Raw genomic sequence first — 18,646 nt, forward strand, 5'->3', positions numbered from 1 at the left:
CCACTTGAGTGTATTTACTTTGGTTGTTCAGGTCATTAACTGACCTGATTAAGGGACTGTGTGTGATTTTGGATAAACATGGGACTGTTTCACACACTGGGGGAAACAGTCCCAGTTGAAATGGACGTGTTGCAGCCGTCAGCCTGTGGCAGCTGCAAAGGTCCATTTGACAGGTGGGGGTGGGGGGGGGGGTGGGGGAGACCCTCAGCCATTGCAGGAGGCCGCTCTGTCACTTGGGACAAAGTTTGGTCTCCACCACCCTCCTCCTGATGGTCGAAGTCACCAACCTGCACACTTACCCAGGGGTCTGGAGACATGTACCTACCTTGCGGAACCCCTCAGATGTACATCTTGCGGATGGGGGCCGCCGTAGCTGCAGTCATGACCTCCTCGGAGGGCGAACGGCATCACCAGCCTCATCAGCCTCGCCATCAAAGCCGTCCACCTCTGACACGTGGAGCTCCACAACAGAGTGCTGTGACACATCCACCTGCACAGCAGGAGGGAGGGCTACCGCAGAGAGAGATGCGTCGCAGAGGGCACTACCCTCGCCACAGGGTCCACAGACCGAGGATCAGCCTCCTGGACCTCTCTGAGCAGCAGTGCACACGGAGGCTCAGAGTCACTCAACATGTAGCCTTGGACATCTGCAGCCTCTTTTATGCCGAGCTGCTCCTGGCTGGCCCGTGCACCATCTTCCTACCTGTCGCTGTCAAAGTCACCACTGCCCTCCCGAACGTCTGCTCCACAGCCTCCCAGGCTGCAACCGGGGACATCCCCGATGTCTCTCAGTCGTCTGCGCAGAAGAGCCCTGCAAATACACCTACACCCACTCTGCAGTGACACACTGGGTGGCATCAGTGGTGGGTCCTCATAGGGATACCCAGGAGCGGGCATTATTGCACAAACTGGACAGGATTCGTGAAGACATGGCAGTAGTGGTGCCAATATAATGTGTGATGTGAGTTGTTCTTTAATTCAATAGAAGTATGAACCAAGACAATCCCTCAAACACCCTTGTGCATCCCCTTCATGCTCACGACACGTTTGCCTTACGCTGCCTACTGCACATATGTGATGCATGCCCTGTGGCTGCAGCACAGGTGGTGGCAGGTTGAGTGAGGCTGGCCGTGAGAGAGATGCACGAGAGGGTGACTATGGGATAGAGCCATGAGATTGTATGCGGATTGGGTTGCGTGGTAGTGGCGGGGTGAGTACTCGCGAGGTGAGTAGGTGCAGGTAAGTTGAGGATGAGGTTTGAGTGGGTATGAGGGGTCATGTGACAGAGTAGTATTGGCAGTGCCGAAGGAGATGTGGGGTGGGGGCAGTGTTGTGGCAGGCGGAGTGTAGGGGAAAGACTACGTGTTCTCACTGTGGCTGACCTACTGAGGTCATTGGAGCGCCTCCTGCACTGTATGCAGGTGGGCGATATGTTGGTGGCGCAGGTGACCCCCTCTGCCACCTCGAGCCAGGCCTTCTTGGTGGCAGAGGTGGGCCGCTTCCTCCCGCCCGCCGGGGGGAAGATCTCTGTCCACCCCCTCCTCCTCACCCCATGTATTGATACCTGGGGTGAGGCATCATTAAACTCGGAGCAGCCTTCCCCCTGGGCTGCTCCATGATGTAATTTTTGCTGTTTGTGGCAGCATCTGTCAGTGGAGGACTGCCCCTTTAAATAGAGCGCCTCCAGCTGACAGATCTTACTGCGCATGCGCAGCCCGCCCGACGCGCAGATCAGCATCGGGGAACCCGGAGGAGCAGGTAAGTGGATCCAATTAGTGTGTTGCCTGCTACGATCGCGCGGGCAACCCACTAATTTCACCGGGCGTGTTTTCAACGCGCCCGCTGGCCTACCCGCCGAGAACCCGCACCCCTGGTAAAATCGGGCCCAAGTTGTCAAATTCACAAATTTAACAACTGCTTGCATTTATGTAGCTCCATTCACATCCGAGAAGATGTCTTTAAGCACTTTAAATCAAGAATAAAAGGAATATGATGGGCAGTGATGGATGAACAAGGCAACGTGAATGGAGCAAGAGAAGCCAAAGAAATCACCAGGAATTTTAGTGCCATGACACTGTAGGCCTTTTCTTCAACTATTGATGGATGTCTCATCTGCAGGTCAAGAACTTCAGAAAAATGGTGCAACTATTGGTGTCATATTTTCAGGAAACAGAACACATGTAACCACTGTGGTCACTTCTTACAGTGTTTGAAGTCAATTCTTGTGGACATATTGTGAAATGAACGTAGAAGCATAGAATTTTACAACTCATTGGGCTCGATTTTACCGTCGGGTTTCCTGTGGGTTTCCAGCGGGGGGGGCCCCCGAAAATCCCGATATCCAGTCACGTGACCGCTTCGCGCCACGATCCCGCCCACTTCCGGGTTCCCCGATGACGTGCGGGGGTGCGTGCGTGGTCCCCGCTGGTGGGAATCCCGCAGGCAATTAAAGCCAGCGGGGTTCCACTTGAGGTTATTTATTTTGCTTGTTCAGGTCATTAACTGACCTGATTAAGGGACTGTGTGTGATTTTGGGGAAACATGGGACTGTTTCACACACTGGGGGAAACAGTCCTAGTTGAAATGGACGTGTTGCAGCCGTCAGCCTGTGGCAGCTGCAAGGGTCCATTTGACAGGTGGGGGGGGGAGACCCTCACCCATTGCAGGAGGCCGCTCTGTCACTTGGGACAAAGTTTGGCTTCCACCACCCCCCTCCAGACGGTCAAAGTGACCAACCTGCACACTCACCCCGGGGTCCGGAGACATGTGCCTACCTTGCGGACCCCCTCAGATGTACATATTGCGGATGGGGGCCGCCATAGCTGCAGTCATGACCCCCTCGGAGGGCGAACAACATCACCAGCCTCGCCATCCACGCCGTCCACCTCTGACACGTGGAGCTCCACAACAGAGTGCTGTGACACATCCACCTGTACAGCAGGAGGGAGGGCTACCGCAGAGAGAGATGCGTCGCAGAGGGCACTACCCTCGCCACAGGATCCACAGACCGAGGCGCAGCTCCCCGGACCTCTCCGAGCAGCAGTGCACACGGAGGCGCAGATTCACTCGACATGTAGTCGTGGACATCTGCAGGCTCTTTCATGCCGAGCTGCTCCTGGCTGGCCCTTGCACCGTTTGCTTACCTGTCGCTGCCAAAGTCACCACTGCCCTCCACAACTTCTCCACCGCATCCTTCCAGGGTGCAGCCGGGTACACCGCCGATGTCTCTCATTCGTCTGCGCGGAAGAGCCCTGCAAATACACCTGCACCTACTCTGCAGTAACACAATGGGTGGCATCAGTGGTGGGTCCTCATAGTGATACCCAGGAGCGGGCATTATTGCACACAACAGACAGGATTCGCGGAGACATGGCAGTAGTGGTGCCAATATAATATGTAATGTGCGTTGGTCAGAAATTCAATATAAGTAACAACCATGACAAACCCTCAAACAACCTTGTGCATCCCCTTCATGCTCACGACACGTTTGCCGTACGCTGCCTACTGCACATATGTGATGCATGCCCTATGGCTGCAGCACAGGTAGTGGCAGGTTGAGTGAGGCTGGCCGTGAAAGAGATGCACGAGAGGGTGAGTATGAGATAGAGCCATGAGATTGTATGAGGATTGGGTTGAGTGGTAGTGGCGGGATGAGTACTGGCGAGGTGAGTAGGTGCAGGTAAGATGAGGATGGGGTTTGAGTGGGTATGAGGGGTGATGTGACAGAGTAGTGTTGGCGGTGCCGAAGGAGATGTGGGGTGGAGGCGGTGTTGTGGCAGACGGAGTGTAGGGGAAAGAGTAAGTGTTCTCACTGTGGCTGACCTACTGCGGTCATTGGAGCGCCTCCTGCACTGTATGCAGGTGGGCGATATGTTGGTGGTGTAGGTGACCCCCTCTGCCACCTCGAGCCAGGCCTTCTTGGTGGCAGAGGCAGGCCGCTTCCTCCCGCCCGCCGGGTGGAAGATTTCTGTCCTCCCCCTCCTCCTCACCCCATCTGATGATACCTGGGGTGAGGCATCATTAAACTGGGAGCAGCCTTCCCCCTGGGCTGCTCCATGCTGTAATTTGTTCCATTGGTTGCAGCATCTGTCAGTGGAGGACTGCCCCTTTAACTAGAGAGCCTCCAGCTGACAGATCGTACTGCGCATGCGCAGCCCGCCCGACGCGCAGACCAGCAGCGCAGACCCCGGAGGAGCAGGTAAGTGGCTCCAATTAGTGGATTGCCTGCCACGATCGAGCGGGCAACCCACTAATTTCACCGGGCGCGGAGGCCACGCACCCGAAACCCAACCCGCCGGAAACCCGCAGGCCTGCTAAAATCAGGCCCATTATGTCTGTGCCAACTCTTTCCTAGACCAATCCAAAACTAATCCTCGTGCCCCATTCTCTCCTCATGACTTTGCATCTGCCTCTGCTTTAAATATGTATCCAATTTTCCCTTAAAACGTACAACTGTTTCTGCCTCAATTCTCTCTGTCCCCTGTAAAGAAATTTCTAACTTTCTTATTAAAAATTTTATATTGGTGACTCCTTGTCACTGACTCCTCCAATAAGTTTTAGATTGTATCGAAACCATTCATAATTTTAAAAAATATCTATTAAATATCCACTTAGCCTTCTTTGCTCCAATGGAAATAATCCCAGTATCTTACGTCTCTCCTCATAACTATTATTTTGCATCCCTGACATCATTCTGTTGAATCCACACTGTACACAATCTGTGATTTTAATGTTCTTTCCATAATGGAATGCCCAAACTGCACACAGTTCTTTTAATTGTGGCCTAACTATTGTTTTGTGAAAATATATCATTACTTCTTTACTTTGCTCTTGTATTCCATGCCTCTATTTATGTCACCTAAAATGCTATTGGCTTTTTTATGGCTATATCTACCTGCATTCACACTTTCAGGGAACTATGTATTTGAACCCTTAGGTCTCTCTGTTCATTCATACCCTTCAGTGTCTTATGTTGATTGAAGTAAAGATCAAACAATGTTAGATTAAAATAAAAGATTGAATATGGCATTAAACAATGCAGAAAATTTAAAATTTCGCCATGTGCAGGAGACACAACACAACATGTAGAACAGCAATTATTTATCAGATGAGGAAAACTCAGATGACTGTCTGGGGTGTGTGCAATGTTTTGTACTGCAGGAAAACAAAAACTTATGGACTATCCTTCAATGTTATGACATCAAAATGTCTTAAGGAAAATTATTCCTGCCTGATTTTCTCCAGGCAATTGGTTTAGGTGCTGACTGAATCCAGTGGTATGTTCAAGATGTATGAGAATGAAGGTGAATGAAAAGTTTTTATCTGCTTATAAAAAGGCTAGGTACAAGTAATGCTATTTCCAACACACACCATAGACATGTTTAATTCTTTATATTCTGAAAATAAGCTTTAATTTTATGTCTCAAAGCAATCTTCCAAAACTACATAGTTCTATTCTTGCAATGCAAAATGCTGGCCTCATACTTACTTCCCATAATGCATGACTGAAGAATAATCGTATGGTGTCCCCAGGTTATTGGTGTTCAGTCGATCAAAATTGTACTTTGCACCTGTAAAATAACACATACAGGAATAACTGAAATAAACTATTTTGCTCTGGTCAGTTTTAATATATTAATTTGCTCCCTTTATCTTCAATCAAGTCATCAAAGGTATTTGTTTTTAATTTAAGTCACCAAGGGTAATTTTAACTTCTAGCGATAGTGTAAAACAGGAAATATTGGATCGACTACCCATTATAACACCCCTCACAATTTCCCTTTCCATTGGGTAGAGTGTATAACAGGCACCCAATGCACCACTGGTCAGATTGAGGTCTGTGGTCAGGAACAGGTACGGCGTCTCCCAGGGGCATACCTCTCTATGCTATTATTATTATGGAGGAGAGCAGTGTTTGGAAACAAGAAGAGCCTTCATGACGGAAAGCTGCGGTCTACAAGATATTACCCCCCTTAAAGAACCTACAAGCAACGCAGATCCTATAAAGAGGTCTGTATCCGAAGGAATCACTTCTCCAAAGCTGCCATTGACCATCTCTGTAACTTTCTGAATGAAGATCTGAAGCTGGTTTATTTGCCAACACTATTCTATCTACAATGGTCACCACAGACCTCAACTTTCACAGCTCAGTCACCTTTCAGGCAGCCACAGGGGATCTCTGTAACATAGGCTAGGAAGCAGTAAGGGCATGGTTACACCCATTCACTGACATCCTGTACAGCAGAGCACCCCACTTCATTGTCTTTGGCATCACAGCAGAGAGACAGTTCTATGCTTGATTCCCCAAGGTAAAGTGTGCCATTGATGGCACCCATATTGTATTGAAGGTGCCAACACCGCCTCACTTATGTGAACAGGAAGGGATTCCACTCTATGAATGTGCAGATAATTAGGAAGCTACTTAGCAGATCCTTCATGTCAACACCCAGTATGCAAGAAGCTACCATGACGTCTTAATCCTCCAGCATTCAGCACTCCCTCATCTCCCTCAAAAGGCCTTCGATAAGGTACTGCATAGTAGGTTCATGACTAAGGTCAGGGCATGTGGAGTCAGGGGACAAGTAGCAGAATGGATAGCAAGCTGGCTACAAAACAAAAAACAGAGAGTAGAGGTTAAAGGTAGTTATTCCGACTGGAAAAAGGTGGGAAGTGGTGTTCCACAAGGATCGGTGCTGGGACCACTGTTGTACACCATTTATATAAACGATTTGGTCTCGCGAATCGGAAGTACAATTTCAAAATTTGCGGACAACACCGAATTGGTGGATATAGTTAATACTGAGGAGGACTTCGACAAAATGCAGGAAGATATTAATAAACTTGCAGAATGAGCGTGTAATTGGAAAGTGAATTTCAATATAGATAAGTGTGAGGTATTACATTTTGGTAGGAAGAATAAGGGGGCCACGTACTGCTTGGATAATAAAAATCTAAATGGGGTAGAGGAGCATAGGGACCTGGGGGTACAGATAGACAAATCACTAAAAGTAGCGACGTAGGTTAATAAGGCCATAAAAAAAGGCAGATCAAGCACTGGGGTTCATTTCTAGAGAGATAGAATTGAAAAGCAGAGAAGTTATGTTAGACTTGTGTAGAATGTTAGTTAGACCACACTTGGAGTACTGTGAACAGTTCTGGTCTCCACATTATAAAAAAGGGTATAGAGGCACTGGAAAAGGTGCAAAAAAGATTCACTAGGATGATACCAGAACTGAGAGGATATACCTATCAGGAAAGATTGAGCAGGCTAGGGATCTTTTCTCTAGAAAAGAGAAGACTGAGGGGTGACCTGATAGAGGTCTTTAAGATTATGAAAGGGTTTGATAGGGTAGACGTAGAGAAGATGTTTCCACTTGCGAGGGAGACTTGAACTAGGGCCCAGAAATATAAGATAGTCACTAATAAATCCAATAGGGAATTCAGGAGAAACTTCTTTACCCAGAGAGTGGTTAGAATGTGGAACTTGCTAAAGAACAAGGGGTAGTTGAGGCAACCAGCATTGATGCATTTAAGGGGAAGCTAGATAAATACATGAGGGAGAAAGGAATAGAAAAGGATATGCTGATAGCGTTAGCTGAAATAGGGAGGGAGGAGGCTCGTGTGGAGCATAAACACCGGCATGGACCAGTTGGGCCGAATGGCCCGTTTCTGTGCTGTGCGTTCTATGTAATTCTTCATGGAGAAAAACCATATATTAAGAATAGCTAAAACAAATGCAAGATACTGCGGATGCTGGAAATCTGAAATAAAAACAGAAAATGCTGGAAATACTCGGCAGGTCAGGCAGCATCTGTGCAGAAAGAAACAGAGTTAACGTTTCAGGTCAATGACCTTCTGTCAGAATTGGAAAAAGTTTGAGGTTTAACAGTTTTTAAAGAAGTACAGAGCCAAGGAAAGGGGGGGGCAGGGGGGAAGGAGGAAAGAACAAAAGGGAAGGTCTGTGATAGGGTGGGGGGATTAAATGACAAATGATGGTGCAAGGCAAAAGGGGGTGGTAATGGGACAAGTAAAGGAACAAAAGATGGGTCTAATTTCAATAACTTCAGATCATAACCACTACTCCCATTTTTTCGGACAGCAGGTGCAGGTAATGGTTCTGCTATTGCCATTTACAGCTCCTCTAGACCCATCAAAGACACAGAAAGAAAACAAATGCAGTGTCAATCAAACTTGGGGTTGTACTTGTAAAAGCCTACTGTCAGCAAGCAACCGCCCTAGAGGTGTGGTTCAAAATTAAAAACCCAACCACGTAAAAGAACGGTGCACTGACTGCTCCCACCTCACCACTTTCTACCTGGATGCAGGCTTACAGATTACTTCTGGAATGGCGGACCTGACTACAAGAAAATACCATGTGCTACACCACAACTCGTATCCATCAGGATATTTAGAGGACCTTGACAAGCCTGAGCAAAACCATGAATATATAAACTTTGGTTAAGGGGTAGTCTAAGATAGATTTTTGTTTTCCAAAAGGCTATGCATTTTGGAGAGTCAGAAGGTTTTTTTTATTGTTGTTAAAGCAATTCTAAATCGTGCATGAACCTAAGATGTTGTTTAATTCTAATTTCGATTTCTAGTGTATAATAATGATTGTTTTCTTTACAAAGCCATGGTTTATGCCTGAAGTTTCTTTCGGAAAAAGAGCCCATTAAGTTAAATATAAAATTAAATTTTAAATTGTTAATTTTAAATCTGAAATTGATAGATTTTTGTTAAGGGATATGGGGCTAAGGCGGATATATGGAGTTAGGTCACAGATCAGCCATGATTTCATTGAATGGCGGAACAGGCTTGAGGGGCTAAATGGCCTACTCCTGTTCCTATGTTCCTAAATTGTGTGGAGCTAAGAAGGCATTTCCTCAAATTAAGAACAACAAAACATTTTGCCTTTTGTCTCCACATAGTTTTAGTGGAGAATGCGGACATTCTAATTTTCACATCCTAAGATATGTTGTTTTGCATTTAAAGATTAGGAACTGTTGTTTAGAAATTTCGGTGCATCCCGTGACTTTTAAAAGAAATAATCAAATTGATTCGACTCAAAATGTCAGCTAAGCCATCACTAACTGCCGCTGAAGAAAAAGCTTTAAATTATATGTACAAATATGGTAACTTTAAAGAGGAATTTGAGATATGTTCAGGCTCTAGTAGAACTGTATGTCCCTGATATTTATGGGGAGGCGAGGAAGGTGTGAGGGAGGCTGGAAACGCCGAGGAACTTGGCAAGGCCAGGGACGCAGAGGTTCTGCCAAATTTAACAGCAGGACCTCATTATCATTTTTTCTTCCGTTTCCTGCCAGGAGGAGTAGCAGTGCTCTCCTCGGCACCTCAAGGAAGCCTTCAGCCTCCCCTCTGCCGGTCACGGCCTCTCTCCTGCCGCGATCACTGACCTTCAGCCCTGATGGCCTCACTCTCCATCCAGCCAATCGCGGCCGACTTCTCACGCCCCAAGCCCAGATGCCTCTCCAAGTTGCAATCGCGGCCGACCTCCCCTCTCCCGATTGCAGGGTGGAAGGAGTGATGTGGGCCCAGGAGAGGGATGATGGCGAACGGGGACATGGAAGTGGGGACACCACTCAAAGCGCTCCCACGTCTCACCCATTGCTCCCCTCTCAACCAGTATCTGCAATGCTGCCTCCTCTCCAGGTGGCTGAGTCTGCCCCTGCACAGGTGCAGGTGGAGCAGTCTTTGGAGGGGCCCTCATGGGCACCGAAACCCAGAGGGCGTCTGCGCAAAGCATCTAATGGACAAGAGCAACCTGCCACTACCTCTGCTGAAGCCACAGGGGTAGAACCACGTAGGGGTTCCCGTAAACGTACGGCTACGGTTTTGTGAGCACAAAGAGGATGCACAAGGGTGTATGACAGAATGTCATGTTTTTCATTTTGTTTTGTTTGTTTTGTCAAGCACATTAAAATTTGTTATCACCACTGCCACGTCTTCGCAAATCTTGTCTGCTTTGTGCAGTAATTTCCTTTCCTGAGGATCACCATGAAGACCCACACCTGATGCCACCCATTGCATCACTGCAGAGTGGGTGTAGGTGTATTTGCAGGGCTCTTTTGTGCAGACGACTGAGAGACGTCGGCGATGTCCCCAGTGGCACCCTGGAAGGATCCGGAGGAGAAGTTGTTGAGGGCAGTGGTGACTTTGACAGCGACAGGTAAGAAGATGGTACCTGGGCCAGCCGGGAGCAGCTCGGCATCAAGGAGGCTGCAGATGTCCACGACTTCAATTAGGTCTGCAAATGACTTGAACTATCTAATTGGTTTAAGTGGGATCCCGCCAGCTTTAATTGCCGGTGGGAGACCCGCGTGCAGGGGCTGTGCGCGCATCTAAGCGCGTCATTGGAAAACACGGAAGTGGGCGGGTTGGAGCCGGGCTTCGGACCTGCCCCGGGAATCCCGAATTTTAGTAGCCCCCCCCCACGAATGCACCCGCTCGGCCATCTGAAAATCGACCCCCATGAGTCTTTACTAGATGAGAGGGAGATCTTGAGAAAAGAAATTTGCTTGCTTAAGGGAAGACAGGATTGCTCCCCTACCATAGCAACACCTACTGGTCAGAGAAATAATGACAAAATAAAGGATAAAGCCAGGATTCATGCCGTGCAAAAAGAAAACAAATTCTTAAGGTTTGCAAATGAAAAACTGTCTAAAGAAAACAGAGGCCTATTTGGTAGAAATAAACCAGAACAGGGAAGCAATATGGTTTTAAAATAGAAAGAAAAGGAAGCTAGTGCAAAAGTAGATAGTTACCAATTAGAATGCTGGGTATTGAAAGTAGCAGTAAACTCATTGGAAAACAAAATAAAACAGTTCCACTTTGCAAGTTTTAAGGAGCAAATAGCCTATATTTCAGTTACGGAGTATAAGGAACAGTATTTTCCAGGCTTTCGGTTAAAGATTGTTAAGAGCATCAACAAAACTGTGTCCACATAATTTTGTCAACCTTCAGCTAAAGATTGCTTAAATCTTGTTATAATAGTGTGTCATGAGACATCAATGGGGGTAATTTTAACCCCCAAGAATGGGTGGATTGGGGGGCGGGTGGGAGGTTAAAGTAACAGCTTTTTGGAGCGGAACATATCCTGGTTCCAGCATGCCCACTTCCAGGATTGACCCAGGCGCGTTAGGATGCGCGCACACAACAGAAACCTGTGCCCACTTAAAGCCGGTGGGCCGATATTTAAAGGGCCAATTCAGGTACTTATCAGACTTAAGGTAATTAACTTTTTGTGGATTCTGCAACAGAATCGAATTCAACTTCTCCTGAACATATGTCCCGTTGCTTCTGAAATATGCCATAGAAACGGAAGCGAGTTGAAGCCGAAGCTCATTTGGCCCTTAAACCAGTGATTGACACATCTCGATAAAAGGTCAGGTATTGCAGCTGGGCACTCAGTTTTCTCAAACAAACCTTTGGCTGGGTGTTGTTTGCGTTTAGGCTGAGATTTCTTTGTTGAGATTGAGAATTCTTGTGTTCACACAAATTTACCTACATTTTGGAGCCCCTCAAACTGACAGCATCAGGATAGGGGGTGCAATGGATGTATTGCACATTACATCTAAGAAGGAGGCACATCACCATTCTTAGCAGGCAAGGTGTGCAGTGCTGAGATCTGCAGGTGCATCAGACAGAGGTGCGCAACAAGGACCTGGAGAAGAGCAGAGAGGGGCCCAACGGAGGGGCCGAGATCACAGGCACTACCCACGTGAGAGGGACTACAGGCAGAGGCTCAGCTTCCTGGACCTCTATGAGAAGCAGTGCCAACGCAGGCTGAGCCAGGTGGTCGCAGACATCTGTAGCCTCCTTCATGCGCCTGGTGGCTACGCATTACCTGTTGCAGTTAAAGTCACCACTGCCCTCAATTTCTTGGCCTCCAGCTCCTTCCAGGGCGCCACCAGTGACATCTCCAGGGTCTCTCAGTCGTCTGCACATAACTGTATATGACAGGTGACGGATGGCTTGTTTGCCAAGGCATCTGACTACCTGAACTTCCCCATCAACGACATGAGCCAGACTGAGAGGGCAGTGGGTTTCAACTCTCTGGCTGGCTTCCTATGGGTGCAGGGCACAATTGATTGCACACACGTAGCAATAGGAGAACCTCCACATGAGCCAGGACTGTTCATAAACTGAAAGGGATATCACTCCATCAATGCGTAGCTGGAGTGCGACCACTAGGAGAAGTTTTTGCAGGTGAGTGCCAGATTCCCTAGCAGCTGCCATGATTCCTTCATTTTGCGCGAGACCAACATCCAGGATCTCTTCAACACACAAGACAGACGTAAGGGCTGGCTCCTTGGAGACAAGGGATACCTCCTGCAAATGTGGCTCATGACACCTCTGAGAAACCCCACCACCAAGCATAGCAGCAGTACAGCCAGAGCCACATCACCACCAGGTCTGTCATTGAGTAAGCCATAGGCATACTGAAGATGCGTTTCAGGTGCCTGGATCGATCTGGGGGAGTCCTTCAGTACTCACCAGCGAAGGTGTGCAGAACAATCGTCTTGTGTTGCGTCCTGCACAACATCGCTCAGCAGAGAAAGTTACAGGTGGAGGATGCTGAAAGCGTTCATGAAGCATCCTCATCTGCCGGCAACATTGAAGAAGACGATGAGGATGAGAAGGAGGAGGAAAATAAAGATGGGGAACCCATCACCAAAGCAGCGGCACACATTGCTGCCCGTGATGCCAGGGATTCCCACATCTCTAACAGGTTCTCATAATGAGATCTGCAAATTGAAGACTTTGAACTACTCAGGCCCCCCACACCCCGCTTGTATAAACCAGTCCTTCAACCACACATACACCCACTGCAAATGCACCCAATGGGTGGCAACAAGCCTTGGCATTCATGATGAAGCACATGAAAGGGCGAGTTCACAAAAGGGACTCAAGAATGGGCAAGACGCGGCAGTGGTGGTGAGAATTATTACATTTAATGTGACATAAACAAAAAACTAATATAAATTAACAACATGATATTTCGTCAGGCACCCTTGTGCATATCCTTGATGAATTACAAAACCTTAGCCTTCCTCTTCCAAGCGCTTCAACATGGTGCATCCCCTGTGGCTTCAGCAGAGGCAGTGGCAGGTTGCTCAGATCCTTGTCCAAACTGATGAGATGCTCTCAGTCTACGACCTCTGGGTTTTGGAGCCCGTGAGGGTCCCGCCAAAGACTGTTCTATCTGCTCCTATGCAGGGGCAGACTCAGTTATTGGGAGAGGAGGCAGCATTGTGGGTACTGGTTGAGGTGAGGGTAATGGGTGAGACGTGGGAGTGCTTTGAGTGGTGTCCCCACTTCCATATCCCCTTTCACCATCATCCCTCTCCCGGGCCAGCACCACATCACTCCCACCGCTCTGCTGACCAGCAGGCTGGTGAAAAGATGCATTGTAAGCCCACGGCTAAAGTATCTGTCTGCCTGTTTAAGGCGGCAGTCATGTTGGCATCCAGAGTCTACACGGCTGTCGTCCTAGCCTGCATGTACTCATTAGAGATCCATGCTTGAAGCTTAAAGGAGGATAGCATTCTCTCCATCGTAGACATTCCTGCACTTACCTGCGCCACCAATCCACCAGTGATGGATTTGGACTCCTCCATCCTCTCTGCTCTTGTGGAGAGTGTGCGTGGCATGTTTTCCAGTACCTCGCAAAGGTGCAGCTGTACCTTATCATTCTCAATCTCAACGATGGCCCCAGGGTTCAGCATCTGTGTCCAGCTGAGCAGAGCTTGGACAGGAATGAGCCCCCCGATGCGGACTCTCCACAATTGCCCCTGCCACCAGTGTCTGCTCATGCACACTTGTGAGTGGTGAATCACCAGGTAACAAACCAACTAACTGGCTAACAAGACTCACTAAAGTGCCAGTATCTGCGTTGATGCATGGCTGTATGTCCCGTGACGGTGCACCATCAGAAGGATTAAGCTCCTCTGAGGAATCGCCTTCTTCCATTGCAGCTGATTCTTCTTGAATCCATGATGGTCCTGGAAGACAACATAAACCAATATTAATTATTCATCGGAAAAGTGACAATCTTTCCAATGACCATACTGAAGTGTGGAACAAGTCAATCATTGATAACATCAATTCATCATGTGTGTGAAGGATGTTAAAGTTCTGTCACCAGCCATCTTTGGGTTCCCAGTCTCTCCATCTCCAACGGACAGGCATGCAACGGTCCGACTAATGTCCATGGCCTCCTCCTCTTCATTTGTCAATTAGTCTATTTGTGGTGGTCCACCTCTAGTCCTACTGCTCTCCCTTGCATTTTGCGCTCTATTCTCCTACAAGGAAAGAAATAACAGACCTGTGAGTGACTGAAGGAGACGTCTTCATCCAATGGATGCATTGCTTTGGGTGAGGCTGACAAAGAAACAGATGCATCAAAGGGTAACTATCAGGTAGATTTATCACATTTCATCAGCATTAGGGTGCATGGCAGTGGTGGGTGAATAAATGGGGAGGTGAGGAAGTGCATAGAAAGTGAAGGTTCGTTGATGCTGAAACTTAAGTGGGTGTGAGGAGTGATGTGATGGAGTAGGCTTGCCAACACAGAGTGAGAGACGGGGTTGGGTGGAAGGGTTCTTTTCACAGGATGTGGGTGAATCAGCAAATGAACTCACTTTTCCTGACCTGGTTAGGTCATTAAACTGCTTCCTGCATTGAACCCAAGACATGGGCACCGTGCTGCTGCTGCTCAGCTCCTTTGCCACCTCCAGCCATACCTTCTTAGGGGCAGATGCAGGTCTCCTCCTCCTGTCAGCTGGATACAGGACGTCACTCCTGCCTCTCACACCAGCCAGTAGCACCTCAAGGGAAGTGTCGTTGAACCTGGGTGCTGCCTTTGCTCTGTGTTTTTCCATTTTCGATGCTCCTCCTTTCTCCTTCAAAATCCATTTTTGTATTGGCCCTTTAAGTGCGCAGTGTGCCCACTGCACAGCTCAGGGATGCGAAACCCAGAAGTAAAATTAAGTGCCTTCAATTGAGTTGTGAACGCTCAATCCGGCGTGCTAAAATTAATTCCTGGCTTCCCACGCGACTATTTACCCACCAGCTGAGTTCCTGTCGCCATGCTAAAATTATGCCCCATGTCTCCATTATTATTTAATCTTTATATGCTGATGGCATGGGAAACCGTTAGTTTCTGTATTGTTGTGGAATGTGCAGGAGTCAACAGATTGATTGATGTGCGGGCCCAATAAGTGAGGAGGGGCGGGGCTCAAGGTCCTGTAAGAACTAATGGGTGGTTATAACATATATAAATTGAGACTTAAAGCGTACTAGTTGAGATATTCTCGGAGCAACTGGACAGCTCGATATCTTATTGTAGGATCGAGTTTGATCACCTCGGGAACCTTGTTGATGTAAAACTTTTGCCAGTTTGTATCCCAACGTCTTATAATTGCACTTAGAATTGTATTATTGTATTTTAACATCTTTTGCTACTTATCTTGTATTGTAGCTCTTAATAAAACCTTATGCTTGGACCAAGACTTACTCGCAGCCTTTTTGATTAAAGACTGAACCGGAAACAAAGAACTTACACAGAGAGGAGTGACTCAGAGGTAAAACGTGCTTGTTCCGCTGGAAGCTCTTCTACTGGACCTCTGCGCACATCTCCTCTTTGCAAGGAGCAGAGAAGAAATGGACCTACAGAATCAGTTGGGGTTATGGGGTTAAGCTAGGGTTGACAATCCTCTAGGATTAGCCTGGAATCTCCAGGAATTGAAGATTAATCTCTAGTGACTGCTGTTTTTTTTCTCTCTGAACACTTCTGTTTATTAGTTATAAAAATATTGAAGATGGGAAAAAAGGTTGTTTGACTGACAGTCAAGCATCATCCAATTGGGTAATGAAGAGTCTTTTTGCTTTCCAATTTGCTTTGGAAGGTGGTGCGCCATGAGAATGGATGTGTTGGGCGACCAATGGCGGTTGTAGCTGAAGTCATGTGATGAAACCTCTAGGAATGCATTCAACCAGAGTTGGTAACACTAGGTTAAGCAAAGAGAAAATAAACATAGGAATGAAAACTCCCATCTCGAGAGTAGTGATTCTGAGTGGGACCAGAAGTATAGTTACCAAAGGAAACAGAAATCCCCAAAACAGAACACAGCCATGTCTAAGGCAAAGAAAATCTATCACCTGAATAACTTGATAGGAAGGCAATACTGGCATGATATGTCAAAATGTTCCATTGAAGAACACATCAGTAGAGTCTAAAAAGGCATCTGAACATTCTTGAAATAAATTCAGAGAGAGGAAAAATTGAAATGTTTGGGTGGTGTCCTTAAATAATGAACATAGAGAGTGGTTTGATCAGTTACCATTGGAGACAAAAGAAACCATAGAGGCCGTTTCTGTAACGTTGAGAAAGCAATAGCGCTGTAGCAATAAAAGCAGCTCATGCAATTTCATGCAAACCTGATGAACACCCTAGGGATTATTTTAATAGGCTTAAACATGTGTATTTTGGGGGAAAAGACCACCTCAATATTGAGGAAAGGCAATTTAAGGACCTAGATTTTGACTCCATTTATGCCCATTAAGTTAAATATAAAATTAAATTGTATGGAGATAAAAAGGCTTTTTCCCAATTTAAATAACAACATATTGCTCCTTTTGTCCCTACACATGGTTGATGACCCCTTTTGACTACCACAAATACAAATAGAGGAGCAAGTACAATGAGGCCCATGCAGCTATCAGGTTGGTGATTAAGAGGTCTATTGAGGTACTGAAAGCATACTTTCGATGCCTGGATAGGTTAGGTGTAGTTCTACAGTATACACCAGAGAGTGTCTCCAGAATTATCAGTGCTTGCTGTGCCCGTCACTACTTTGCCATCCATAAAGGGTTGCAGCTGATATCACTGAAAAGGTGGTGCCAGCTCCAAAGATCCTGAATTGCAAGGACTAGAACATTTAGATGACATTCACTCATAGAGGAGCTTTCTTTGCCCCAACATGACTCTGTCAATAATCTTCACCTGAGTGAATAAGTCAGCACCAAATGAGTGCTCACTTTCCTATAATCTCCATGAATAACAAAACATGATAAGTGCATTTTCCACTTTAATACAATTGCTCCATTATCTCCTCTTGAACCCTTTCGTTCCCACTAACACATACTTCTGTGAAAGTCAAAGCAAAGTGCTAATTTAATATCTTTGGCATTTCTTGATTGTCCATAAGATTTCCTTTTTCATCTCCAATTGGCTCTAATCCCTTTAACTTAATTTCAGTTACGAACGTGAATGTTTTAAATATGCTTACCTTTTATAACATTTTTAAATATGATGGATACATAGTCATCACGGTCACTTCTATTTTGCTCGTGATTAAAACCAATTGAATGTAGTAACTCATGCTGTATAACACCATGTTGTACACAACCATTTCTTTGCAGTGACACAAACTGTACTCGCTTATTATATCCTAGATTTGACCAGCAGCTAAAAAGAAACAATTAAAATAAAAAACGTAAATTAATATTTCTACCTTTGAAATCAGCTTAGTTAAATTATTTTTGATACCAAAATTGCCAAAAGAAATGTAACTTTAATGAATTTATGTAGGGGACTCCAATGGCTCAGTAAGTAAACCCACAAAATTGTGTGGTACTGAGCTATACATATAACAACAACCACACCAACTTGCATTTATACAGCATCTTTAACATAGTGAAATGTCCCAGGGTGCTTCACAGGAGCATTATCAAACAAAATTTGACACCGAGCCACATAAGGAGATATTAGGACAGGTGACCAAAAGCTTGGTCAAACAGGTAGGTTTTAAGAAGCGTCTTAAAGGAGGAGAGAGAGGTAGAGAGATTTAGGGAGGGAATTCCAGAGCGTAGGGCCTAGGCAGCTGAAGGCACAGCCACCAATGGTGGAACGATTAAAATTGAGGATGCGCAAGAGGCAATAATTGGAGGAACGCAGAGATCTCAGGGGGCTGTAGGGCTGGAGGAGGTTACAAAGATAGGGAGGGGTGAGGCCATGGAGATTTGAAAACAAAGATTTGAATTTTAAAATTCCCAGACCAGGAGCCAATGTAAGTCAGTGAGCACAGGGGTGATGGGTGAACGGGTCTTGGTACGAGTTAGGAAACGGGCAGCAGAGCTTTGGATGAGCTCAAGTTTATGGAGGGTGGAAGATGGGAAGCCAGCCAGGAGAGCATTGGAAGAGTCGAGTCTAGAGGTAACAAGAAAGTTCCAAGTACAGTTCCCCCTTTGTGCTGAGTTAGTTACTCTCCGCCTGGGCAACACTAGGGGCACTTCAAACTGGCTTCAGTGTTCCCAGGAGAGGTAAAAAAAAACAGCTACGGCTCGTGCTCCCAGTTGCTATCTAGCGGCCCACTACAGAAAAGTATGCATCTGACGATATTCCACATCAGAATCACTTTCAGCAATGATGCTTTCATGATTAAATACCTTGCCAATAATTCAAGAATTGAAATTCCTCCATGCACTGTTTTGTGAACAATGGCTAACATGTTCAAATCAAATTCTTATGTGTACTGTTTTATCCATAGGAATCTAGGCTGGAATCCAGAGAATATTTGAGGTAATAACTTTCTGCTTTAAATTGCAACTTGAGGAAATTTCACTT

General features: G+C 46.5%; 1 protein-coding gene across 1 annotated transcript in view; it reads right to left on the reverse strand.

Annotated features, from left to right (window-relative positions):
- LOC137328125 (low choriolytic enzyme-like) overlaps positions 1-18,646 on the reverse strand; it is a 193,366-nt gene that overhangs the window by 42,050 nt on the left and 132,670 nt on the right. The window contains exons 11-12 of the mRNA XM_067994304.1: positions 17,310-17,488; positions 5,489-5,570 (exon numbers count right to left, since the gene is read on the reverse strand). Of these exons, the coding sequence (XP_067850405.1) occupies positions 5,489-5,570; positions 17,310-17,488 (261 nt within the window). The remainder of the gene's footprint in view (positions 1-5,488; positions 5,571-17,309; positions 17,489-18,646) is intronic.

This window comes from Heptranchias perlo, chromosome 12 (genome assembly GCF_035084215.1).
Source record: "Heptranchias perlo isolate sHepPer1 chromosome 12, sHepPer1.hap1, whole genome shotgun sequence".
Lineage (NCBI taxonomy): Eukaryota > Metazoa > Chordata > Chondrichthyes > Hexanchiformes > Hexanchidae > Heptranchias > Heptranchias perlo.